The sequence below is a fragment of the Budorcas taxicolor genome, chromosome 13 (genome assembly GCF_023091745.1).
Source record: "Budorcas taxicolor isolate Tak-1 chromosome 13, Takin1.1, whole genome shotgun sequence".
Classification (NCBI taxonomy): domain Eukaryota; kingdom Metazoa; phylum Chordata; class Mammalia; order Artiodactyla; family Bovidae; genus Budorcas; species Budorcas taxicolor.
The window spans coordinates 17,250,869-17,277,526 of NC_068922.1; the positions used below are offsets into that span (position 1 = coordinate 17,250,869).

At 40.1% G+C, this 26,658-nt stretch overlaps 1 protein-coding gene across 1 annotated transcript in view; it reads right to left on the reverse strand.

Moving 5' to 3' along the window:
- LOC128058645 (ankyrin repeat domain-containing protein 26-like) overlaps positions 1-26,658 on the reverse strand; it is a 103,155-nt gene that overhangs the window by 37,048 nt on the left and 39,449 nt on the right. Inside the window, 10 exon segments of the mRNA XM_052651138.1 lie at positions 1,990-2,014; positions 2,120-2,191; positions 10,253-10,400; positions 11,564-11,609; positions 13,531-13,753; positions 14,973-15,142; positions 18,038-18,205; positions 19,947-20,903; positions 24,296-24,479; positions 25,184-25,397. Of these exon segments, the coding sequence (XP_052507098.1) occupies positions 1,990-2,014; positions 2,120-2,191; positions 10,253-10,400; positions 11,564-11,609; positions 13,531-13,753; positions 14,973-15,142; positions 18,038-18,205; positions 19,947-20,903; positions 24,296-24,479; positions 25,184-25,397 (2,207 nt within the window).

The following is a 26,658-nucleotide window of genomic DNA, read 5'->3' on the forward strand; positions in this document are numbered from 1 at the left end:
ATAAAAAGTAAAATGTTATTGGAAAAACCAGTTTTCATCAGATTTGCTAAATTAAGATGCATCTATTTCTTAAAAGAGATGGCAATCCTCACCAACATTAATCTCATTTTACAATTATTGTTGTTACAGTTATTGTACACACTGTGAAACATTTTTTCATGAAAATGAAAGTAACTTTATCATAGTAATGTCCGTTACCGAGCTCCCTCTGATAGGGTGATCTATCATCAAAATGATTTTTAATGATCTAACTTTGACAGAGCTCAACTCAGTCTTCCCTCAAATTTCATGAAAGCACAGTATTAGAAATCATTTGAGTTGGAGAAAGATTTAATACTAAACCAACAGACTTTCACTTTCTCAAAAAAGACCACTTTGTCTGGCACTCAAAAGATTTGTGGGCCCTGGAGAAACTCATCAGAGTAAGCAGAGGGAGAGAGGCCGTTCTCACCTTTATGGAGACGTCTTTGTAGAAACCAAGACCCTCTGCCCACCTGGGACTGCTCACTGCCGCTCAGCTCTCGGCAGAGCAACCTCTGGAAAGGGTGCACAGGCAGGCTGTGGATCTTCAGGTTTTTTTTTTAATCCACATATTGATGTAACCTTAGCAAGCATTCACATACCGCCAAGCATGTGGGGGTCCAATTGTGAAGGCTACCCCTTTGGATTGCCAAGCCACTGACATGGGAGCTAAGTCTCAGCAGAGCTGGCAACCCTGGACAGCGGGAGATTCCCTGACTTCTCCAGCTGGCATTCTCCAAACTGGGTTGGGGCGGGGGTGGGGAGGCATTTGTGCACGTTGAAATGTGAGTGATTCCCAGTGAAGATGGAATCCTAGTTGAAAAACATTTAGGAAAAGCTCCCTTTTATTTCCCCCTCTTAGAGATTTGCAATCAAACCAGAATATTAAAGGCTAAAGAAAGCTGTTTAACTTTCTTTAGCATAGAATTTTTGAAATCAGTTTGCTCCCACACCCCAATCTTTTCTCCCAAAGAACACACAGTTATATAGAAAGAGACTTTAAATCATCTCCTCTGATCCCGAGTGCCAGACTGAGTCTCCTATGAGATCTATGTGGTCTGACCTGTTCGTGACAGCTACAGGCCTCTCTAGTTTCCAGGGGACCTGAGATTGGTTGGTTTTCAAGCACTGTTAACCTGCTAGGGCAGTGTTACCCTCTGCCCCAGCCTTCCTACTGATGTTACCTGTTTTCAGATGGACGTTCTGGTACAACAGGAAGGTTTCTGTGCTACTGATGTAGGGGCTGCACCCACTGAAGCCATGAACTTGAAGCCTTATGATCAGCTCTCAAATAACCACCAGTGGAGGTCAGTTTGGTGCCTGCCTAGCTGTCTTTCTGGGCCCTGTGGTCCATGACGATGTGGGCCTAGTCAAGAAAGGACTATAATTAGATGCAGAGTACAATTAAAATCAAACATATATGAGTGGAATGTGTGTGTAAGAAATAGACTGTGTCTCATCATATGCCTGTCTTTATTACATCCAGAGCCATGTGGATTATGATCATCTGGTTTGAATTGTCCATCTTTTCATAGCCAAGCACGAAGAGTTCGCTACATTATCATGATGAAGATGAGAATACACAGTTCAAGTACCACCACTGGGGAGAGACGTCCCTGACGCTGTTCACTACACGGGAAAGAGGACTGGGTCACCTGACTTGGGTCACATTTGGAACTTCTCAGGCATTTGATCTAAGACACCACCACTGACAATACACAAGGACAAGTCCCTGCTATCCTTTCCTCCAGGAAGACTCCAGGACTTCTGGTTAGAAATCAGTCGATATGCGATGCACCAGTGCTGGACATTTTGGTTAGCACGGAGATACAGTCAGACTCTTCACTCTGACAGCAGCTCAGAACTCAAACAAATCTGTCATCCCTGCTGGGAAACAAGGTTGAAGAGTGAGCTGGTGGAGCATCTCTGTTCTTAGAACACAGGAACTGTGAAGCGTTCTGCCTGTACCTTCACTCTGCACACCGTCTTCACTCTACACAGAACAAGACAGCTGATGAGAACCAGAGGCCAACCACATGGATGACTGGTCCAGCCTCAAATGGAACTGGATTGGCCCTTGGGAAGCCTCTGCTCTCACCTGTGAAGCTGCAAAATAACCAATGCACCTTTATAAGCCTCTGCTAACCGAGGAGAACAGAACTCATAACAGCTGGAAGGAATGAAATAAGGCATCAAAACCAGTCTTTGGTCTTAAATCCACTGGAGATTTCCCGGGAAATTATCCTCTGAAACTCCCTTTTATGGGAAGACAAGGGAAGCAGAAATCAAATGTTTTGCCTACAGGGAAAGGAGTACGTCGAGGCTGTATATTGTCACCCTGATTATTTAACTTATATGACAAGTACATCATGAGAAATGCTGGGTTGGATGAAGCACAAGTGGGAATCAAGGTTGCTGGGAGAAATATCAATAACCTCAGATATGCAGATGACACCACCCTTATGGCAGAAAGCAAAGAACTAAAGAGCGTCTTGAGGAAACTGAAAAGAAGAGAGTGAAAAAGTTGGCTTAAAACTCAACATTCAGAAAACGAAGATCATGGCATCTGGTCCCATCACTTCATGGCAAATAGATGGGGAGACAGTGAAAACAGTGGCTGACTTTATTTTTTTGGGCTCCATAATCACTGCAGATAGTGACTGCAGCCATGAAATCAAAAGACACTTGTTCCTTGGAAGAAAAGTTATTACCAACCTAGAGAGCCTATTAAAAAGCAGAGACATTACTTTGCCAACAAGGTCTGTCTAGTCAAAGCTATGGTATTTCCAGTAGTCATGTATGGATGTGAGAGTTGGACTATAAAGAAAGCTGAGCGCCGAAGAATTGATGCTTTTGAACTGTGGTGTTGGAGAAGACTCCTGAGGGTCCCTTGGACTGCAAGGAGATCAAACCAGTACGTCCTAAAGGAAATCAGTCCCAAATATTCATTGGAAGGACTGATAGTAAAGCTGAAACTCCAATACTTTGGCCACCTGATATGAAGAAGTGACTCATTGGAAAAGACCCTGATGCTGAGAAAGATTGAAGGTGGGAGGAGAAGGGGACGACAGAGGATGAGATGGTTGGATGGCATCACCGACTCAATGGACATGAGTTTGAGTAAACTCCAGGAGTTGGTGATGGACAGGGAAGCCTGGCGTGCTGCAGTCCATGGGGTTGCAAATAGCTGGACACAGCTGAGCAACTGAACTGGAGAGGGAGATCTCTCAGCACTTCAGGTCATGGGTTCTAGATGTTAAGGTTCAGAGAAACCTGCCAGTAAAGTACCAGGGAATAAACACCACACAGGGAGGCCACGAGCAGGATACTCTACATGCACGGTGAAAATTCCTGGACAAAATCAGCTTAAATATTTTGTTTTTAATGGTTTGAAAGAGGGCTAGGGAAGAAGAGCTGGGTAAAGAAAACAAAGTAACTAGATTAAAATTTCTTTCATGTAATGAGATATGCAAAATATAGCTAAAAATAATAATATGTCTAAGCGTAAGTCTTGAGGAATATAGCTCTCTTTATTAAACAAGAAGTAACTTTTAATTAGACTAATCTAACTCCTTTGGTTTCAAATAGTCCTGATACTGGTCTTAAGATGCTAATTGTCTACACCCTTCATGTATCTTATGATCATAATTTTAATTTTTTTAAGCATCAAGCAGGAGATATATACAATATGATATATATATATTATATATAATAAATGTCATGTCAAGCTTTCCTATCATTTATCAACTTATTAAACTTTTCTTTAAAAAATGGGACTATTGGCACCAGAACACCGAAAAAGCACTGAGATGATGTTGCTGAATCAGGAACTTCTGGCTTCTCATCCATTATAGCTCCTCTGAAGGTAGTTAGCAAGATTATTCTTTTAATCTCTGGCCATGTTTTGCCACTCTATCTTTAGTGTAGATTTATGGATGTTCATAACGTCCTTGCTTAACAACTGTCATAGGAAGCGAATTCTGTTCATTCATCTCAAATATCCTGTTCACTTCCCATCAGTCAGGGCCCAGGCCAAGACCCAGCCCCTCCCAGAGCTGCTGTCTTTCTCTCCCAACCACAGTAGTGCATATCCACGCAACATCCTTCTAAATTCCAGCAACACTCTCTTTGGTATCACTGAAAATTTGAAACTTACCACCTGACACTGTCATTTATATATATATATAGACATATGTATGTGGAGAAGGCCATGGCACTCCACTCCATTACTCTTGCCTGGAAAATCCCTTGGACGGAGGAGCCTGGTGGGCTGCAGTCCATAGGGTCGCAAAGAGTTGGACATGACTGAACGACTTCACTTTCACTTTTCACCTTCATGCATTGGAGAAGGCAATGGCAACCCACTCCAGTGTTCTTGCCTGGAGAATCCCAGGGACGGGGGAGCCTGGTGGGCTGCCGTCTATGGGGTCGCACAGAGTCGGACATGACTGAAGTGACTTAGCAGCAGCGGAGCATATATATATATATATATATATACACACACACATAATGCAGTCTGTAAGATGTATGTAAAATATAATATATAAAAATTCTATAGAGTTCCTTGAAATAAGGAATTCCATTGGTTTCATATCACCTGGTGTATTTTCTCTTGTCCTCTACTATGATATTCATCTGAAATTCAATTACTATTATTATAACTGCAAGAACTAGAGGACTAGGCTCTCGCCTCCTGGGGCTCCCGTGTCAGTACTTTTATCCACCTTCCTTGGTCTCTTGCTCCTCTGAGCTCTCCTCTCTCTTTCATCTCCAACTTTTTATTCTTTTTATAGGTGTTTTGTAAAATATTTTCTCTTTACCTTTTTTTCTGGAGTATGTTTCATAACTTCCATTCTTTACTGTATAATTTTTTTCAGAAGACCAAGCACACACTCACATCCTGTGTGTTTAGGTGCTGTTTGACTGGGCTGTCTCTGTGTTTGACTCACAGTTTCCTATTCCACAATATTACCACATGGCAGGAGAGGCAACCATTTTCCTTTCTGCTTCTCATTTTGACCCACGTCACACTAAAATGAAGCAAAAGCGAGGGTCCCAGACAGACCACTGAATGCTTTCAGATGCTGGCCTTTTAGAATTATATCTCACGTTTTCCAAAGAGGAGCCCGTGCATCAGAGCTCTGGGCAGTCATTTGGCGCCTTCTGCAGGACACAAAGAGCCACAGGCTGGGAAAATCAGATCTGATCTAATGAATCAGACTGAATCTGATTTAATTCAAGGTGGCCACCTCATACCTAGAACCACTCTGAATAAACTGTTTCCTGCTGTCAAAATAACTGTATTAACCAAAGCAATCTACAGATTCGATGCAATTTGTATCAAATTACAAATGGTGTTTCTCATAGAACTAGAGCAAAAAATTTTACAGTGTGTATGGAAATACAAAACACCCTGAAGAGCCAAAACAATCTTGAGAAGGAAGAGCAGGAGCTGACAGTATCAGGCTCCCTGACTTCAGAGTATACTAAGCTATAGTAATCAAAACATTGGCACAAAAAGAGAAATATATTGCATAGATCAATAGGACAGGATAGGAAGTCCAGAGAGAAACCCATGCACCTGTGGTCAATTAATCTAGGACAAAGGAAGCAGGACTATACAATGGAGAAAAGACAGCCTCCTTAATAAGCAGTGCTGAGAAAACTGGACAGCTACATGTATAAGAATGAAATCAGAACACTCCCGAACACCATCCACAAAAATAAACTCAGAATGGATTAAAGACCAAAATGTAAGGATAGACATTATAAAGGAGAACATACGCAGAACACTCTCTCCCACAAATTATAGCAATATCTTTTTTGACCCATCTTTTAAACGTAATGAAAATAAAAACAAAAATAAGCACATGGGACCTCATTAAACTCACAAGCTTTTGTACAGCACAGGATATCATAAACAAGAGAAAAGAAAACCCACAGAATGGGGAACAATATTTGCAAATGATGCAACGGACAGGAGATTAACCTCTAAAATATTCAAGCTTTCCAGGAGTCATGTACACATGTGCGAATTGGACCATAAAGAAGACTGAGTGCTGAAGAACTGATGCTTTCAAACTGTGGTGCTGGAGAAGACTCTTGAGAGTCCCTTGGACTGCAAGGAGAACAAACCAGTCAATCTTAAAAGAAATCAACCCTGAATATTCATTGGAAAGACTGATGCTGAAACTCCAATACTCTGGCCACTTGATAAGAATCAACTTATTGTAAAAGACCCTGATTCTGTGAAAGACTGAGGGCCAGAGAGAAGGGGGTGACAGAAGATGAGATGATTAGATGGCATGTTTGATTCAATGGAGGTAAGTTTAAGCAAACTCTGGGAGATGGTGAAGGACAGGGAAGCAAGGTGTGTTGCAGACCATGGGGTACAAAGAATTGGACAACGAAACAATAACATGCAGAGGTTCACAAAGAAATGTGACTGTAAGGGGTGACTACAACTGGGAGTTGATATCAGTCAGTTCAGTTCAGTAGCTCAGTCATGTCTGACTCTTTGAGACCCCATGGACTGCAGCACGCCAGGCTTCCCTGTCCATCACCAACTCCCAGAACTTATTCAAACTCATGTGCATCGAGTCAGTGATGCCATCTAACCATCTCATCTCTGGCATCCCCTTTTCCTTCCATCTTCAATCTTTCCCAGCATCAGAGTCTTTTCCAGTTAGTCAGTTCTTCAAATCAGATGGCCAAAGTATTGGAGTTTCAGCTTCAGCATCAGTCCTTCCAATGAATATTCAGGACTGATTTCCTTTAGGATTGGTTTGTTAGATCTCTTTGCAGTCCAAGGAACTCTCAAGAGTGTTCTCCAACACCACAGTTCAAAACATCAATACTTCGGTGCTCAGCTTTCTTTTCAGTCCAACTCTCACATACATACATGCTCACTGGAGAAACCATAGCTTTGACCAGACAGACCTTTGTCGGCAAAGTAATGTCTCTGCTTTCTAATATGCTGTCGAGGTTGGTCATATATTTTCTTCCAAGGAGTAAGCATCTTTTAATTTCGTGGCTGCAGTCACCATCTGCAGAGATTTTGGAGCCCAAAAGATAAAGTCTCTTACTGTTTCCATTGTTTCTCCATCTATTTGCAGTGAAGTGATGGGACCACATGCTCTCTTAGTTTATTGAATGTTGAGCTTTAAGCCAACTTTTTCACTCTCCTCTTTCACTTTCATCAAGATGCTCTTTAGTTTTTCTTCACTTTCTGCCATAAGGGCGGTATCATATGCATGTCTGAGATTATTGATATTTTCCCAGCAATCTTGATTCCAGCTTGTGCTTCATCCAGCCCAGCATTTAGCATGATGTACTCTGCATATAAGTTAAATAAGCAGGGTGACAATAAACAGCCTTGATGTACTCCTTTCCCGATTTGGAACCAGTCTGTTGTTCCATGTCCAGTTATTGTTTCTTGACCTGCATACAGATTTCTTAGATGCAGGTCAGGTGATCTGGTATTCCCACCTCTTTAAGAATTTTCCAGTTTGCTGTGATCCACACAGTCAAATGCTTTGGTGTAGTCAATAAGGCAGAAGTAGATGTTTTTCTGGAACTCTCTTGATTTTTCGATGATCCACTGAATCTTGGCAATTTGTTCCTCTGCTTTTTCTAAATCCAGCTTGAACATCTGGAAGTTCAAGGTTCACATACTGTTGAAACCTAGCTTGGAGAATTTTGAGCATTACTTTGCTAGCGCATGAGATGAGTGCAATTGTGCAGTAGTTCAAACATGCTTTGGCATTGCCTTTCTTTGGGATTGGAATGAAAACGGACCTTTTCCAGTCCTGTGGCCACTGCTGAGTTTTCCAGATTTGCTGACATATTGAGTGCAACACTGTAATAGCATCATCTTTTAGGATTTGAAATAGCTCAACTGGAATTTTATCACCTCCACTAGCTTTGTTCATAGTGATGCTTCCTAAGGCCATGACTTCACATTCCAGGATGTCTGGCTCTAGATGAGTAATCACACCTTTGTGGTTATCTGGGTCATGAAGATCTTTTTTGTACAGTTCTTCTGTGTATTTTTGCCACCTCTTCTTAATATCTTCTGCTTCTGTTAGGTCCATACAATTTCTGTCCTTTATCGAGCCCATCTTTGCATGAAATGTTCCCTTGGTATCTCTAACTTTCTTGGAGAGATCTCTAGTCTTTCCTATTCTATTGTTTTCCTCTATTTCTTTGCATTGATCACTGAGGAAGACTTTCCTATCTCTCCTTGTTATTCTTTGGAACTTGGAATTGAGGAAGGTATATCTTCCCTTTTTTCCTTTGCCTTTAGCTTCTCTTCTTTTCTCAGCTATTTGTAAGCCCTCCTCAGACAACCATTTTGCCTTTTTGCATTTCTTTCTCTTGGGGATGGTCTTGATCACTGCCTCCTTCTTTAGGCACTCTATCGGATCTAATCACTTAAATCTATTTGTCACTTCTGTTTAATCATAAAGGATTTGATTTTGATCATACCTGAATGGCTGCAAAGAATGTAATCAATCTGATTTCAGTATTGACCATCTGGTGATGTCCATGTGTAGAGTCCTTTCTCGTGTAGGTGGAAGAGGGTGTTTGCTATGACCAGTGCACTCCCTTGGCAAAACTCTGTTAGCCTTTGCTCTGCTTCATTTTGGACTCCCAGGCCAAATTTGCTTGTTACTCCAGGTATCTCGTGACTTCCTACTTTTTCATTCCAGTACCCTACAATGAAAAGGACATCTTTTTTCGGTGTTAGTTCCAGAAGGTCTTGTAGGTCTTCAAAGAACATTCAACGTCAGCTTCTTCAGCATTATGGAATTACTGGGAGTTGATATACTACTTAATAAATGATAGGGAGTAGGAGAAAAAGGCATCTTCTAAATAACAGGTGACTTGAGCGAGGCACTTATGGGAGAACAAAAAACATTTAGGAAGGATAAATGTTACCTTAAGAGGATATATGGGAATTAGCGGAGTTTTGTGATAATGTCTGTTTGCTGGTGCTTTTTCCAAAAAAAAGTCTTCCAAGACTTTTTCCAAAAAGCAAAGCAAAAAATAGATAGATTGGTAGACAGGTAAAGATAAGGTGAAAAGTCTTAGGCAAATCTTATTTATCCAGAGGAACTTTCTCTAATTTTAACACTGTCTCCAAAAGTAAATCAAAAGTCAATTAAAACTGACTCAAATGTATTCCTTTCTATAGTTGAATAATATACAGCTTCTTTATCCATTCATCTGTTGATGGACATCTAGGTTACTTCCATGTCCTAGCTATTGTACGTAGTGCTGCAATGAACACTGGGGTACATGTGTCTTTTTGGAATTTGCTGTATGATGGAGGGAACCCAACATTGGTGCTTTGTGACAACCTAGAGGGGTGGAATGGGGAGGGAGGTGGGAGGGAGGTTCAAGAAGGAGGGGCCATACACATACCTATGGCCAATTCAAGTCAATGTTTGGCAGAAACCATCACAATATTGTAAAGTAATTATCCTCTAATTCAAAATAAAAATTATAAAAAGTTAATTCGTTTAAAAGGCAAAAAACTCAGGCAAATCTTATTTCTCCATGAGGAAAGGCCTATGAATCTGTGTTTAAAGTTACATATAGTAAGTTTTATGCCACCATTAACAATTGTAATACATCAAAACATTGACGGAAGCCTAACAGCAGTATCTAAATCTTTAGGTCTATACATAGTGATAAAAACTGGAAAATACAAAAGAGCTATCAGTCAACACCACTAAATATTAATGACAAGTCTGGCTCTTTGGGTGCTGTTTAAACAGCTGGTATTAGGGCTCAGTGTGAGTTTGTAAAGGGCGTCCCTGGTGGCACAAATGGTAAAGAATCCACCTGCAATGCACGTGACCCGAGTTTGATCCCAGGGTCTGGAAGATCCCCTGGAGAAGGGAATGGCTCCCCACTCCAATATTCTTGCCTGGAGAATTATATGGACAGAGGAATCTGGTGGGCTATATAGTCCATGGGGTTGCACAGAGTCCAACACAATTGAGTGACTAACACTGTCACTTAGAATATGGAAAACTCAACAGTGCTGATGCTTAAATCTGCTAAAAAGTAAGTTAGATGCAGAGAAACATCATTTAAAATGCTATATAAATTTTCATCATACACACATAATACAAAAATATTTTCCTTTAATAAAGATTTTCTCATCATGTTTAATGGGAAACAATGAAATGTCATGGAAATGGTCCAGCAGAGAAACTTTTACTATTTATCTTTGTAAATCATGTATTTTTCCTTCCAAATCTGTATATCTTGTTCTTCTGTTTACAAAAGTAGGTCATCACACACATTTGACCCATCTGTAGATCTTCGAGAAGACACTCTAAAGGCATCAGATGCAAACTGAGCATCAGCTGAAAGAAAAGGAAAGAATTACATCCTTTACCTGAAATACTTGGGTTCACTAAGATTAGCAAAAAAACAAACAAAAAAAAACCTGAGACCTTTCCTAGTATTCTGAAAAATGAAATATATCTATAGATGACACAACACAAAATACTAATCAAGATTACAATTTTACAGTCTGCTTCTGGTCGCAGGTGGGGCTGAGTGTCAGAGCTCCTGGTTTTCTCATTCTTCATTCATGTACTCAAGCAATTGAGTGAACTGATGAATACTCATGTATTCATGCAAAGGTTCTGTGACAAGCACTGGAATTATAAGATGAAGGTGACCCAGTCCACCCTGAAAAATGATATGCCCTAAACTGGAAAAACAGACAAACAGGCAATTTCCATACAGAGTCACAAATACTAAGGTATAAAAGATGGCACAAGGAACACTCAGGAGGGGAAGCCAGCTTTGTGTCAATACTGCCAGCTTTTTGGTGGAGGTGATATGTATGTAGCTACCTGAAGGACAGGAAAAAGTACAAGACACAGAGGGGAGAAGCACGTACAAAGATGGGAGGTGAGCAAGCGAATCCGTGGGATCCTACACAGTCTGGCTGGTTAGATGCAGAGCTAAGCGGCAGAGTAAGGTGGTAAAGAGATAAGGCCAACTACTTTGGCAGGACCCAAACTGATGTGGGTGTTTGGAGCATTTCCTGAGGGTAAAACATAAACTGGTGACGTATCTAGTGACAGAGAAATTTTAAAGTCACCCACCAAGTGACAGCTACATAAATGTGACTGCTTGAGTCTGGGTTTCCTAGCCTTAACCACTACCAGACACTTGAGAAGTTGATGAACGCCACGTTCTCTGAGAATAGTGTCAGGGGGTAGGAAGATAGCTCCACAGGGATGGAGGGAGTAGAAGAAGGATACAGCTAGAAATAAAAAGAAATACACAGACCTTCAGAGACTGTTTTTCAAGCTATGGTACATGATGAGTAAATGCAGAAGGATATTTTTCACTATGACTGCTCATGCTTTCACATTTTTCATTAGCTATGTATATAAAAAAATATTTACCATAGCATCTGTTATCCAAACGACGGAAAGAGATGCCATTTATTGTTTACAGTGTATTTCAGAAATCAATGTCTAAATTTAATTCACACATTTTGACAACATACCTTCTCTTAGTTCTCTAGCTATACTCCTGTCCAATTCCCGCCGCATCTGAAATAAGTCAAATATTTATCTTTAAGACAAACAAGTTATATGTTTATAACTTATTAAATGTGACTTTTAAATAATACTTTTATAGGCTAGACCTAACCTGAAGATTACCTCAGTAGAAAAAAAAAAATCACATAAATAAAAAAATTAATTCTTACTTATTCTGCTTATAGATAACAGAGAACATATATATGGAATGCTATTTAGATTAATTTGATAAAAAGTACAATAATATCAGTCTATCAAGTACACATGATTTCAGAGAATTAGGGAATGACCCATAATCCTCGGAATGATCCACAAGATTACTATCTTCTCCCCTAAAAGCTCCTGGCCTAAATATGTACTTCCGAGACTTTATTTTGATTTCTAGGTGAGGATCCTGTTCAAACGGAGGAAGTAGTTTGAGTCGAATGTTAACAAGGAGAACACATCTGTGATTTTCTTTAAACTTTTCCATTTAACGAAAACACAGAAAGGTGAGAAAATTATATACAAGAAAACAATGTGCCAGCAAGATTTAATTCTGAAGATGTTTGGCGAGAAGGATTCTCTCATAAGTGTTTGTTTCCGAACTACGTCCCATAGAAGGGGAAGGTCCCACAGGGGTCACTGCAGGGGTGAGGAACGGAGAAGTTACGGCTGCAGGGGCTCTGGCCACTCTAGCTAAACGGTTCTATACTGGTCTCCATTTTATATAACATGGTTCCACACAGAAGTTTATTTAGAAGAAAGGTTGTTTTCTTTGAAGAAAAAACTTTTATAAGGTATGAGACTCATTGATTTAATCAAAGCTCCTAATTCTATAAAAGAAGTAACAAAGCCAATGGCATTCTTACTGAGTCCTGTGCCAGCTACTTCCTCAGATTAAGAAAAAACACATAGATTTTTAACTATAACATAGACAAGATGAATATATAAATCCTTCTATATAATTAAACAATGCTTGTGGCATGACATTACTTTCTAACTAAATTATGTGCTTGAAATGCATAAATAAGAATAAATCAATATCAAACTCCTATTTGTAGCAGTTGATATAGTTAATTTAGAAAGGATAAATATTTCTTAAAAACAGGACAGGGAACTTGAAGGAAAAAATCTTTATTTGAATCAAGCAGGCCAAAACTGAAGCAATTCATCCTTAAAAGGATGTTCATTTACTCCAGATAAAACCTGGTTAACTAAAATCAGTCAACAATGAATTATCCACATTTTGGGTTATTTAGAACAAAATTTAAAACACGCAACAGATCTGTCTTTACCATCTGCTGCTGCTGCTACTGCTAAGTCGCTCAGCCGTGTCCGATTCTGTGCAACCCCATAGACGGCAGCCCACCAGGCTCCCCCGTCCCTGGCATCCTCTAGGCAAGAACACCGGAGTGGGTTGCCATTTCCTTCTCCAATGCATGAAAGTGAAAAGTGAAAGTGAAGTTGCTCAGTCATGTCCAACTCTTAGTGACCCCATGGACTGCAGCCCACCAGGCTCCTCCATCCATGGGATTTTCCAGGCAAGAGTACTGGAGTGGGGTGCCATCGCCTTCTCACTTATGCTTAGGGGTAGATAAACCGCGGTGGGTGCAGCAAAGCTTGGAAATGATTATGAACCACTGCCAAAGTGAAATCAATTAGAAAGTAAGTCAAACATCTTCAAGTATACTTTCAGTTACTAGGCAATAAGATTTCATTTCTAAAGTAGAATTTCAATGCAGCTTTTCAAGAAATTTAAAAAGTATCTCTTTAAAATGAGAGATCTAGGACAAAAAAATCATGAAATGTCTCCTTGACTAGAACAGTTAATGACAGTTTTTACTTACTGTGCATAAGTCAAATAAACAACTCAGAAGTTCACCAAATTAAAAACAAGGATCATTCATATCAGAAATCTGAAACCCAATGAACAAAAGATAATAGAACTAACCTCGGTCAAGTAAGTCTCCATGTTGTTATTCGAAGGGCATGAAATTGAGGTAGAAAACCCTACTCTTGGAGTAAGATTTCTGTTGAGCACTAAAGGATTACTGAAATTTCCAACACAAGGGGGCTCCGGGACTGGCCTCGTGCTAACAGTGTTGAATAAAGATCTGTTCTGCTGCTTCTCCACCTCAAGTTTGGTGCTGATCACTGCCAGCCTCTTATGAGTCCTGGGGAAGATAGAAAACACCAATTTCATTCGTTTCCCTAAATTATCTGCATTCGTTAAGTTGCCATATAGTAAATGGAATGTCCCACGCAACTGAAAGCACAGAGCAGACCTCCTGTAAACAATGACAGCTGTCACCTTGCTCTAAAGAAGCACACACATGTCTGGGGCTCCTCAAGTAACAAGCCACAGTTGTGAGAGGAGAGAAAGGCCATCAGAGAGAAAGGGAGGTGGCCTCACAGTGACACCTGCTGCCTCTGGGACACACTTGCCTCCAGGAAACAGTTCAGGGATGAAGAACCACCCCATCCCACAAAGCCACTTTCAAGCATTTGCTTTCACCACCCTTGTATACACGTTTCCTCATGACTTCAGAGAAATTAAGCTTTTGGCTCTGAGGTATCATCTAGAGCCACAATCTCAAGGGAGGATGAGAAAGTCAAAGGGTGAGGCTGAAAAGAGCTAAAACAGCCCCAGAAAGAATTACAAGCATCCCCTGCTTTTCCAAAGTTCACTTTACGTTACTTCACTTCTATGAAGGGCCTATGTCAGTACCTGTTTTTGAGGATTCCAAAAAAAAAAAAAAAAAAATCTGAAGACAATTTCTGGTCTCATTTAAAAAGCCAAAACTCTAAACAGTGTTCAGTGTATGTTTTACAGCGAGAGGCATCGCGCTCCCCAAGCAGGGAGACTGGCCCCACTGAGCTCCTTCCCCAGAAGCCACCCCTACATCTCAGCACCAAGTCGCCACAGCCCTGAACCCTGACTGGGAGCACCTGTGCTTCCCTTGTACATATTCATTTATGTATCGACCAGCAGAATGTGTCCTCGGGTTCCTGATGCCTTGGCTTATGGATGGCTTCCTAGGAGTGCTCTGCTTTCAGATGGTGGGGAAACCCGGACTAGGCACTGCAGGGGGGATCTGCCCTTTCCATCCTCCACACCCCTCAGTCAGGTCGCTGTATCACTTTCAGCCACTCTGTGATTTCTCCTGCCTTTAACCCATGTGTTAATTTCCCCTATTTCATAAGTATGCCTTTACATAGTGTGGAAAAACTTGATATAGTACTAATAGTTTGCCTTAAGGTGACCTCAGCAGTGACCATCTAGTTAAGCTTTCACTTCCTACTAATCTCATGTACCCCACTCTATAAAAATTATTCTTTAGAGTCAAATTAATGAACTAAATTTAGTTTCTGTGATTCTGTGTTTTGACTTACTTGTCTAATTTATCTTCCAATGACTTTCTAACTTCACATTCTACTAGGTAGAGTTGCTTATATTTTTCCAGCTCTGCTTTATTAGAATCTTCTTGCAAAGTTTTCATTTTGGAGAGTTCAGATTCCATGTGTTTAATTCTGAGTTCCATCTGTTGAGATCCAGCTTGAGTCTTAGGCAAATTGAAAAAGATAACATTTTTATTATAATCATTAACTTGGAAAATTTTACTTGTTCCCTTTAGTTTTGAGTCAGAGATTCAGAGAGCGATTTCAAAGGTAAAAAAAAAATGCGGAAGTTTGTGAAGTGAATTAAATCTGAATTATAAAATTAAAGTGGAATCACTGTTAGAGTAGTACTTATATAATCTGATAATTCAAAGAATAAGAGGATCAACTTAAAATTTTAAAAATTGAACAAGACAGCTTAAAGAATAATTCAAGAGCATGGTACTAGTTCTAAACCACAATATTTTCTTTTCTTCCTAATGGTCTTGTTTTTTCACCAATTGGTCTTATAAGTAAAAGGATTCTCTAGTGAGAATCATTCTGAAAAGTCAATTTAGTGATAACTGTGATGGAGACTGAAATATTTAAAGGGAAAACAAGTGTCCCCGCTTCCTTCCAGAAATCTACAAAACTAACTGCTCTAAGGGAGGTAGAGGAAACACCTAAGCTATATACATCCAAAATGTAATGTGCAGTGAAGTGAATTCAAGCACATGACAGATGGACAAATTAACCTGCACAAATAGGTTGCCTGCCTGTAATTTCTCTACGAGATCCTGTGTCGCCCCTTCTTCAGTCTCCCGTTTATACTGCTCTGCTTGACTGTGTTCTGCCATATCCATTTCTATATGACCTCCGAGGGTCACTACTTCCTGCTCCAACTTCTTTTTCTTCTCTCTAGTTTTTTACATTTCTTTTGCATTAGTTTCATAGACAGGAGTTCTTCAACTCCTGTTGAAAAACTTGATTTTTTTGCATCCAGGTGCAGACATTTTGAAGATGCAGGTTCCAGCTCTGCGGGGAAAATCATCAGTCTTCAAGAATAAAATGATATTGTCTGCTAATGAAGAAGCGGACGGAGTACAGCCTAACTCAAACCCAGGATGAAATAAATACGATGGTATCTGTATTGTAGAATGTAGGACCAGGGATTACTCAGAGAATCAGCAAAGATGTTCACACCACCCAGAGTAGCAACATATATTGTTCACTGTCATCTCTGTCACACAGCAATTGCACTTGATTTTACACTCTTTTATTGTTCTGCAATATTTTTCTATCTTTCCTCATAAAATGAATACAAGTCACCTCTTAGTAGAATGTCTCTTACTCCTCCCCCCATCTTAATGTCCCAGGATTTTAAAGAAGTTTGAGGGATACTGTATTGAGTATCTAGGGATAAGTTAATAAATCCCTCCCAGAAGAAGACTCTGATTAATAAATCTTGTAAATATGGATTCTAATCCCATAAGCCTTTTTCTGAAGTACAAAGACTTTTTGCTAATTTGAATTGCATTCCAAACAGAATTATTTGCAAAGTTAAAGAAATCCCATTTCTTAACAGTTTACAGAGATGACCCACACATTTTTCTGAACAGCAACAACAAAAAATGCCTCATTCTTGTAATCCTTTGTTACTGTCCATTTATGCAAGACAAGTGCTGTGCACATCAATAAATATTCCGTTACACCAATGTATACTTAGCCAAGATTCCCCCTCATGGAAGAAATGTCAACAGTGTAAAATTAGGGGCTAAACTGTTCCTCAGAGACTAGGTAACAAGCGCTGATGTGAAAAGGCTCCAAGAGCTGGACAGTCACGAAAGCTCCATGAAGGAGGAGAGACTGGGCGCCAGGTCTGAAATAATGAAGGACTACCCAAGAGGAAAAGAAACTGTAAAGACAGAAAGGACAGTCTGAGCAAGGGCCAAGAAAAGGAGAAATCTGAGGATAAGATCCAACCACAGGGAAATAAAAACATGTGCACACAGAATCATGGAAATCAGTGTTTACAACAGCATTATTATTAGTCCCAAAGCGGAAACAACCCAGAGCTCCATCTAGTGATGATGGATACATGGCTTAGCTTACTGTTGACAACCAACAGAAACGGAAGAACTGATACTTGTTATCACATGGATGAACTGTGAAAACATGACGTCAAATGAGAAAAGCTAATCCCAAAGGAGCATACTGCATGATTCCATTTATATAAAATACTGAGGACAGGCATGTCTACAGAGACAGATATTAGACTGGGGGTTGCCTGGGGCGGAGGGAGATGGGAGGCCACAGGTGGTGGCTAAGGGATGCAGGGTTTCTTTTAGGGGGTGATGGAAATGCTCTAAAATTGACTGTAGTCACTGGTTATACCTCTCTAGACTAAGAGATACTGAACTACACATGTCGAGTGGGTGAATTCTATGATACGTCAATTATATCTCAATAGCTTTTTAAAAAAATCCAATGGCAGGATCCAGATAATCTTCTTAAGTCTCTAGTTTGGATGTACGTATTCTACACCATCTGAGTACCTCCATGCTTTTACAATACACTTAAAATGAAAAGGAAAGAAGGCAATGCCTAAACTTCAAGTGGTTTGTATAATACCCTTTCTGCACAAGTTATTCTGAAATCCATGAAATAAATACACACAGAACTCTACAGCCATTAACAAAAGGAAAGATGAGAAATTATAATATTCTGAACATTCCATTAAACTAATATTATTTCTGGTTTTAATCTGGCTTGCCTCATCATGGTAATACAGTTATCACTTAAAAAAGGATTGTTTCAAAGAAAAAAAAGGCTCTCAACTTGTGTGTATAATGAGGCACAATTCTCAACTTTCCTAAGAGTAAATAATATAAGAAAAAATAATAGAACGCAAATGGCAGGATGAAAGTCAGAGTTTAAGGAAACGAGTGCACTATAAAGATAAGAAAATTGTACTAAGTTACTTGTAACAAAAATACAGAAGAAAACTGACTGTGAAAATGAGTGTCCTAAAACACTTTATCCTACATATTAACTGTTAACACGTTCAGTTTCATACATACCTGACTTGTGAGTTGACGGAGTTGTAGTAGTTTACAACTGTTCTTCAAATCCTGTGCCTCAGCTTCTAACTTGGCACAACAACATGACGTGACCCTCAGTGAAGCCTCCGACATAGCCTGCTTTCTTACAGTGTCAGCCAGTTCTTGCTGAAGTTGTCTCACAGCTGCCTAATAAGATGCTCTGTCACTGAGTTTATCAAATCACTTTACTATTCTGTTATGTTAATAACAGATAACTCCAACATATGGACTTTGAAAACTATCGCCATATACAGCAACTCACCTTCTTTTTCCTCCTCACTGAATCTGGTTACAGACACAGAAGGGGCCACCCTCCAGCCTTCCTGATATTAAGTTACTCAAAGGATTCGGCGGAACTGTCCGCGCCCTGCCCCTCCTAATAAATCTGCAGAGCTTCACCATCTCACGTCCAGAAAGAAATGAGTGTGTAGGTGGCACAAGTGGTGGAAAATTCCACACTGTGGAAACATTTTCCTTTCCTTTTTTTTTAGAAGCTTTGATTAACTCAGAGATCTTCACATATTCCAACCAGTGCTCAGATCTTTCCAATAGATTCCTACCTCAGCAGAAAAATGGGGCCATTCCCTTGTTGCTTATCTCTTTTACATCTAGTAGTATGTCTATGTTAATCGCAAACTCCTAATTTATCCCTCCTCCCCACCTTTGCCCTTGGCTAACCATAAGGACCTGCTAGAGAGCACAAGGAACTCTATTCAGTACTCTGTAGTCACCTACCTGGGAAAAGGAACTGAAAAAGAATGGATATGTGTATAACTGAAGCAATTTCCTGTACATCTGAAACTAACACAAAATTGTAAATCAACCATATTCCAATATAAAAGAAAAATGCAACTTAAAAAGTGAGGTTGCTCCCATGGCCTTCGAGGAGCCTCGATAACCTGGCCTCCAGCTGCCTCCAGACCGCAGCCCCTACAAGCCTCTCCCTGACTCACTCCATTCCTGCTGCTCACAAATCCAGCCATCTTTCATTTTTAGAGGACAAGCTTGTATCCAAATGATAGTAATTGATACTTAAAATGAGAATTATGAGCAAATTGCTTGTAAAAATGTTAAAGTGGTGAGTGAAGTTGCTCAGTCGTGTCCAACTCTTTGCAACCTCGCGGACTGTAGCCCACCAGGCTCCTCCATCCATGGGATTCTCCAGGCAAGAATACTGGAGTGGGTTGCCATTTCCTTCTCCAAAAGTAAATCATAAATAGCAGAGGGAAGATTAAATCAAGAATAGTTTTGCTAAAGCTCACCACCTGAGTCCCAAATTATGATTTAATGATAAGTAGATGCATTTGAAGAGTTGAGAGGTTTTAAGAATAAATGATTCAAGGCTAAAATGTTTCCCATATTAACTCAAATTGACATGAATAAAAATAAAATTGTACCAACAAATATAACAAAAAGCTATGACAAGCTACTGAAGCCAAAGTACGATATATAAAATACAGGCTCTGGGAAACCTGGAATTGACTATCAAGATAATCCAGGTAACTGAAGCTTCATTTCGAAATATTCATTTCAGGTTTGAGCATTTCATTTATCTGTTTCACCATGATACTGAAATGTGGTAACATAAAGATTAAAATTATTACCTTAATAAAGAGTAAATTACTAGTACCTGTCTATGTTAGCAATTTAGAACTAAATCTCTTAACATTTCATAAACAACATGATGTCCCTACTCAAAGTAAAGCATTTCTTTGGTCTAATTTTTATTTGCTGGATACAAGGTATACTTTTAGGCTGGTTTAGAGACCATAGATTCACAGCCTGTGTATTTTTTATATTCAACTAGATTCAACATTTAGCCAGAATCTAGAATCACTTTGAACTTTCTTTCAGGAAGTCTGAGATACTTCTCCTTCTGGATACTCACTTCTCCTTCTGCTTTCTCATTTTCGTACCAATACATTCTCTCTTTTAAATGATTACATTCCTTGGCCAACTCCTTGTTTCGTTCCTCCAGCATCACACCTTGTTTCTCACGTTCGGCCTGAAGTTTTCTCACGATCTGCTGAAACTGGTCTTGGATGCTAATGACCGTCTTCTCTTTACTGTCGACTCTGTTCCGTGCATCGTCCAGTTGCTGTCGGAGCAACATGTTTTCACTCTGGAGTTGACATAATCTCTCCTCTAAGGACTCCTGCTTTCCAAGGTATGTATTCACTTTGCCTTGTTCGTTCTGATACTTGTGTGCAATTTCCTGCGTTTGACACTCTACTTGGCTTAGGTCTCTCTGGACATGTTCTAACATCAAAGTCTTTTTTCTAAGAGCATCGCTCGCGTGCTGCAGCTTGATTTTCAGCTTATTGGATTTACTTTCCACTGCAGATAGCTGCTGGGAAAGCGTCTCGCTGTTCTCTCTTAGATTAGCCACGTCGGACTTCATTTTGTCCTGCAAGCGTAACCACTCGTCTCTCGCTCTCTGGAAGGCAAGTTCCGGGTCTCTTCTTGATGTCTGACCTTGATCATGACCGTGTGAGGCAGCAGCCAGCCTAGAACGGCAGGATTCCACTTCCGTTTCCAGTCTTCGTTTGCTTTCTTTTTCATTCTCCAGCTCAGAGTTTAGCGTTGTATTCTCAGCTGTCAGAGCACTAAGCTGGCCTGTATACTGGGATATAGTCTTTGTTAACGTTTCCTCACTCAGTTTTACCGCCTTTTGAAGATCATCATTCTTTACTGTGAGAATTTCAATGTCCTCAAAATAGTTCTCTTCCTTTTCCTGGTGCTGACTTTTCAGGGCGTCTCTTTCCAGTCTCAGCTTGGCAAGTTCATCCTGCAGCATGTGGTTTTTGCGCAACAGGTCTTTAGCTTTTTCACAACTAACAGAAACCTAAGTGAAACAAAGGAGACTTTTAGCTAGTACTCAATAAAGTGACATTTCATGATTTCCTCTGAAATGAAAGACTAACTTGGATGTTTATACAATGAAAAGACTGCACCAAGTGTGTCTCCAACAGGGAAAAATAAGGTTCAATTCAATCCTCAGACTTTATACAAGCATAAATTCCCAAAGGTTCAAAAATTTAATGGAGGACAATGAATCCACGAAAGTCAAAAAGAAATCCCAACAGACTTTTCAAAACCTCAGAACTGGAAAGGCTTCTCTCTGAACTACAACAAACCCAGAAGGCTTAAAATAAACGATTCATAGATCTGATTACACTTAAAAATTGCATCTGATGTGGAATATTTATATAATGGAAAACTAGTAAGCCATAAAAAAGAATGAAATAATGTTATTTGCAGCAACAGGGATGGACCTAGACGTTATCACCCTAAGTGATAAAAGTCAGACACAGACAAGTATTATATCATACTGCTTATATGTAGAATCTAAAATGAACTTATTCACACAACAGAAAGAGACTCATAGACACAGAAAACTAACTTGTGGTGACCACAGGGGAAAGCGGGATAGGGGAAAGGATAAATTAGGATGTTGGGATTAACATATACACGCTAGCAGATGTAAAATAGCCAACAGAGAGCCACTGTGCAACATAAGGAACTACGCTTCATATTCTGCAAGAAGAGTCTGAAACGGAATGTGTGTACGTGAGAGCGTGTGCGTGAGTGCGTGTGTGTATTAGTCACTCAGTCATGTCCGACCCTTTGCTACCCCATAGACTATAGCCTGCCAGGCTCCTCTGTCCATGGAATTTCCCAGACGAGAATACTGCGGTGGGTAGCTGTTTCCTTCTCCAGGCTGCTGCTGATGCTGCTGCTAAGTCACTTCAGTCGTGCCTGACTCTGTGCGACCCCATAGACTATAGCCTGCCAGGCTCCCCCGTCCCTGGGATTCTCCAGGCAAGAACACTGGAGTGGGTTGCCATTTCCTTCTCCAATGCATGAAAGTGAAAAGTGAAAGGGAAGTTGCTCAGTCATGTCTGACTCTTAGCGACCCCATGGTCTGCAGCCTACCAGGCTCCTCCGCTCATGGGATTTTCCAGGCAAAAGTACTGGAGTGGGGTGCCATTGCCTTCTCTACCTTCTCCAGGGGATCTTCCCAACCCAAAGATGGAACCCAGGTCTCCTGCATTGCAGGCAGATTCTTTACAGTCTGAGCCAGCAGGGAAGCCCTATTTATATAATATACATGCACACATATACATATATATATATATCTGAATCACTGTGCTGTATACCTGAAACTAACAGAATATTGTTCATCAACTATAATTCAATAAACACCACCACTTGCTAGGTTTATAAACACTGCATCTGATACCGCCTATACATCTACTTCATAGTAAGAGCCTTAACTCTGTATAGACTAATTTTATACAAAAAGTTTTTCCTTGAGAATATGCTACCTTCTAACATTTTAATAGGCAATTACAAGAATTACACCTATTGACAACTGTATTAAGCACTTCTACAAACATGAATTAACTCATTAGCTATAGTGATTCTGGAAAGGAAAAAGTTATAAAAATATGAGTAAGCTGCAGCCTTTTCGCCAGGTCTTTGGACTCTACTAGTCTTCTTACATCAAACCACATGTCTCTAATACAAACATATCAGTACAAAATAAGCTTCCTATTTCATTCATGGTACATACACTAATGGTTAAATAAGGTAAAATTTAGAAAGCTCTTAGAAAACTATGAGATTATTTGCTGCTGCAATAACTTTCATGATCTCTCTATAATGTTTAAAATAGTAAGATGGGGAAAATACAATGAAAAACACTTAATAACTATCACTAAATATATATTATGGCATTTCTACCACTGTTTTCAAAAGTTCTCTGTACTGAATCAGGACACTCACAGAGCAGAGTGCTCATTTTCTCACAAGCAGAAGAATGACATCTAAAATGTGGCCTCTGAACTGCCTATAGTTTCCTCCTTACCATCAAGGGAAGTGATAAACTAACCTAGTGATCAACCGAGGAAGTGAAATCATTACCAAAACCCAGAATATCTATTGTTAGTAGAAGAGTTTATTCCCCCAACTCTTGGTATTGGGGGGGAGGCAAAGTTGTTCTAAAGAAACAGCTTTTCAAAGTGTTCAAAGTGTTTTTACAACTGATGTCGCAGTTTTTACAAAATGAAAAACAGTAAGTGATGTGAAAAGGTCGTTGATAGGGTATTGGTTAAAGAAATGACAGTGGAGCCAAGAATGGACTCTGATTCAGACACTGAAGGTGATGACGTGCATGGAGTGACCGACACATTCACTCCAAAGCAGAGGGACTTGGTCGGGTAGCGCAGTCGATGGTGGACCACACATGGTCTTCCTTGCCTAAACCGCAATCAGGGTCCTGGCTCCTCTGAGATAGTCACAAAAGATCTGAGATCGATTCCTATGGAAAATACTAAAGGCCTCTCCCGGGATGAGGCCATCATATGTCACTACCTGACTGCTCTAGACAAATGGATTTGAATTACAAATACTACTTTCCCGAGCTTTTCCCGAGGGCTTTTCGTTGTGGGAGATCTGCTGCTAGGACCTCAGGGATGGGACCCGGTCCATGGTTGAGAGGGACATCTGGTGTGGGAGCAAATTCCTCTGCTCTGAGATGCCACTCGAAACTCTTCAGAATGAAGGACAACCAACTTCATGAGTGTCTGGTTTCTACCAACTGCTGGAAAAAAATTCCTGCACCTCTCGAGGACGCCAGTTAACTGTCCTTGAAGACTCTGCTGTGAGGGAGAATGCAGCTGGGAAAGCTGGAGCCAGCTCTGAGCTGTTCATGGGGCAGGTGGCCTGGAGGGCTGACAGGCACAGAGGGAGGGGGCCCACGACCCTCAGCCACCTGCCAGATTGAAGGCCAGAGGCAACCTGATGTAAAACTAGGCACGATGGTCCCTCCCAGCGCCCCTTCTCTTCTAGACCTATTCACTCACCAGTGGTCCGTCAAAGCTGAAGGATCGGTTGCCTGAGGTGGGCTGAGAGCTTAACACCAGTTTCTACACCATTCTCAACCCTGTGGTTTTCTCAGGATCTATTGTGTGAGCTACTGATGTGACCTCTTCCTCCCTCTGCTCAAAAAAGTGCACCCAGCATGTCAGGATCATACAATTCTTATTTCTGGCCTTATTACCTTGGGAATTTTGAATTTCTTTTCTTTTGTTTTTAACAATTAACCTAAAATTTCCTATAACACTAAACAAAATGACACTAAATAAAATGGTGTTTTTTTAAAAAGGGGATATTATAAATAATATTGATGAAATCGTGTTAGAAATTTGAAATTTTCACCAAAGATTACTCTACCTGATTCAGATCATTTCTCTCAGTCTTCAGTTTCATCTCTACTGCTTGGAAAGTGAATTCTAGTTGCTGTTTCACTTTAGCTTCTTTACTATATTCATCTTCTTTTCTTCTTAAATGCTCCCTCATTTTTTCATGCAACATCTCGGCATTTCTTCTATTCTCTTCTTCTTGCTTTAAGGTGAATCTGCAAATTTAAAGCTCTTCTTAGAAAATCATGAGATTATTCACTGCTGCAATAACTTTCGTTCCCTCTTCACAATGTTTAAAATAGTAAATGTGAGGGGAATGCAATGAAAAGCACTTAATAACGGTCACTGTTTTCCGACAGAGGGTTAAGAATAAAACTGCATAAAATTGTTTTCATTTTCTCTTGAGAAAAATGGCTACTTCATACATCTGCGGGTGGGAATGTAAAGTAATATAAACTTTCCTAAAAATACTTTAGAAATACAGATCACAGACCTTTTTTAAGTTCTCATACTTTAACCAAATAATACAACATTATTAAAGAAAATGTATTCAAACTAATTAGAAAGGTAGAAATGAATTTATAGAAAAGGTGTTCCTTGCAGTATTAAATAGAATACAGAAAAGTGAAAAACAACTGAAAGTCAATTTGGTAAATATTTAATGGGATTTCCATTATGGTGGACTCCTGTATGGTCATGAAAATGTTGATTGGAAAAATATGCCTTAAGTTATTAGAAGCATTCACTGTTAAGAACCTGCTATATTATTTCCAAGAATTTCACACTCCACAATACTAGTAACACTTTCTCCCCTGTAAAATCCTAGAGGATAAGTTAGTCCTTATAACATGTCTACATCCCTGCAGTATTAAAGGAAACAATAGTTCACATATTTCTTTAAAAGCGAGATGTACAGTACCTCAAGCTGCCGAGCTCTCGTTCCCACTCCACTTTCTGATGCTCTAACCGTGATGTCACTTCTTTGGTTTCTGACAGCTCTTTCTGTAGCCCACGAACCTTACTTTTCATTCTGAAAAATTCTCTTCTAAGTAGTTCACAGTGGCTTCTTTGAAAATCTACTAATCTTTCATGCGAAAGAATTGTATGTTGAATTTTCAACAAGCTAACAGAATCTGCATGATGAAGAAAACAAAGATAGAAACAAAAAAAAATTATGTGAGTAATTTTTGAGTATAAAGGACTGTGCCTTTCACATTCATGTCTATAATGTGGAAGACTTTATTCTAAGCTCTGCAGATAAAACAGACTCCCCTGGCTCTTGTTTAGCTTGAAGTCTAGTAGAAGAGAAAGACAAATAAAATAATTGTGAACTCAGATAGATACTCTAAGAAAAGAGAGTTCTATGATCACATAACAGAACTTGACAGAGACTGGGTCCAGGAAAGATTTCCCTGCAGAAGAGATGTCACACTGAGAAATGAAGGATGAGCAGGAAGGAGGAAGCAGAGCAGTAGGACCAACCCGGTGAACAATCTCCAGCTGCCTTGTGTTTCTAACCAAGACAGAGTGAACAGCGACTGATTTACCTTCCTGAGAGGAGCAAGCAAAAACAACGCTGACAAAATACATTAAACAATGATTCTCATGACAAAGGACTTCAGGGAGTGAAGGACATTGATCCTGTAAATACAGGAGGTTAGCCTAAGGAACGCCCCAGCTCACTGCCTGGAGAGAATTTCCAGGCCCTGACGCGGGGAGAAGGAACAGAAGCTGAGTCAGCCAGACTCCCTGACAGGAGGTGATGAAGCTGACAGTCTGGTGAAACCAAAGTGGGCAGAGATCACAGATCAGAACCACGGAGAGGAGAGAGTGGGACAGAGAGAAAAAGGACCCTGCAGATCTGAGGAGGAGCCCCTCGGGTATTCAGCAGAGGAACGAAGAGCACCCATCTGTGAGAAACCACCTGAGACCAGGGAGAAACCATCTGAAAAGACTGTTGGAACCTGTGACTGGTGCTCACTCAGTCCTGGAAATTCTATCTATTCTCATGGGCCAGGCTGGAAAAACTTCTCCTTACAGTAGAATGAACAGGGTAGTCAGTAAGGTCTTGCCTCCAAGGCAGGAAATAATCAGCCCTAGCCCCAGGGCCCCTCTGGATGCACCTAACAAATCATGAGAAGCAAGAGCACAGAAGGATCTCTGGAAAACTCTCAACATTTGGAAACTAAATCACACGGATCTAAATAACCCTTGGATCAAAGAGGTAATGAAAAGAAGAATTACAAAGTATTTTGAACTGAATGAAAATGAAAACGTTAAGACCAGCAGACATTTTAGGAAACTGACACGCAGATTCTAAAATTCATGTAGAACAAAGGGTAAAAAATAAAACCAGATGAAGCTAGACAATTGTGACCTTTAACCATGCAGCAA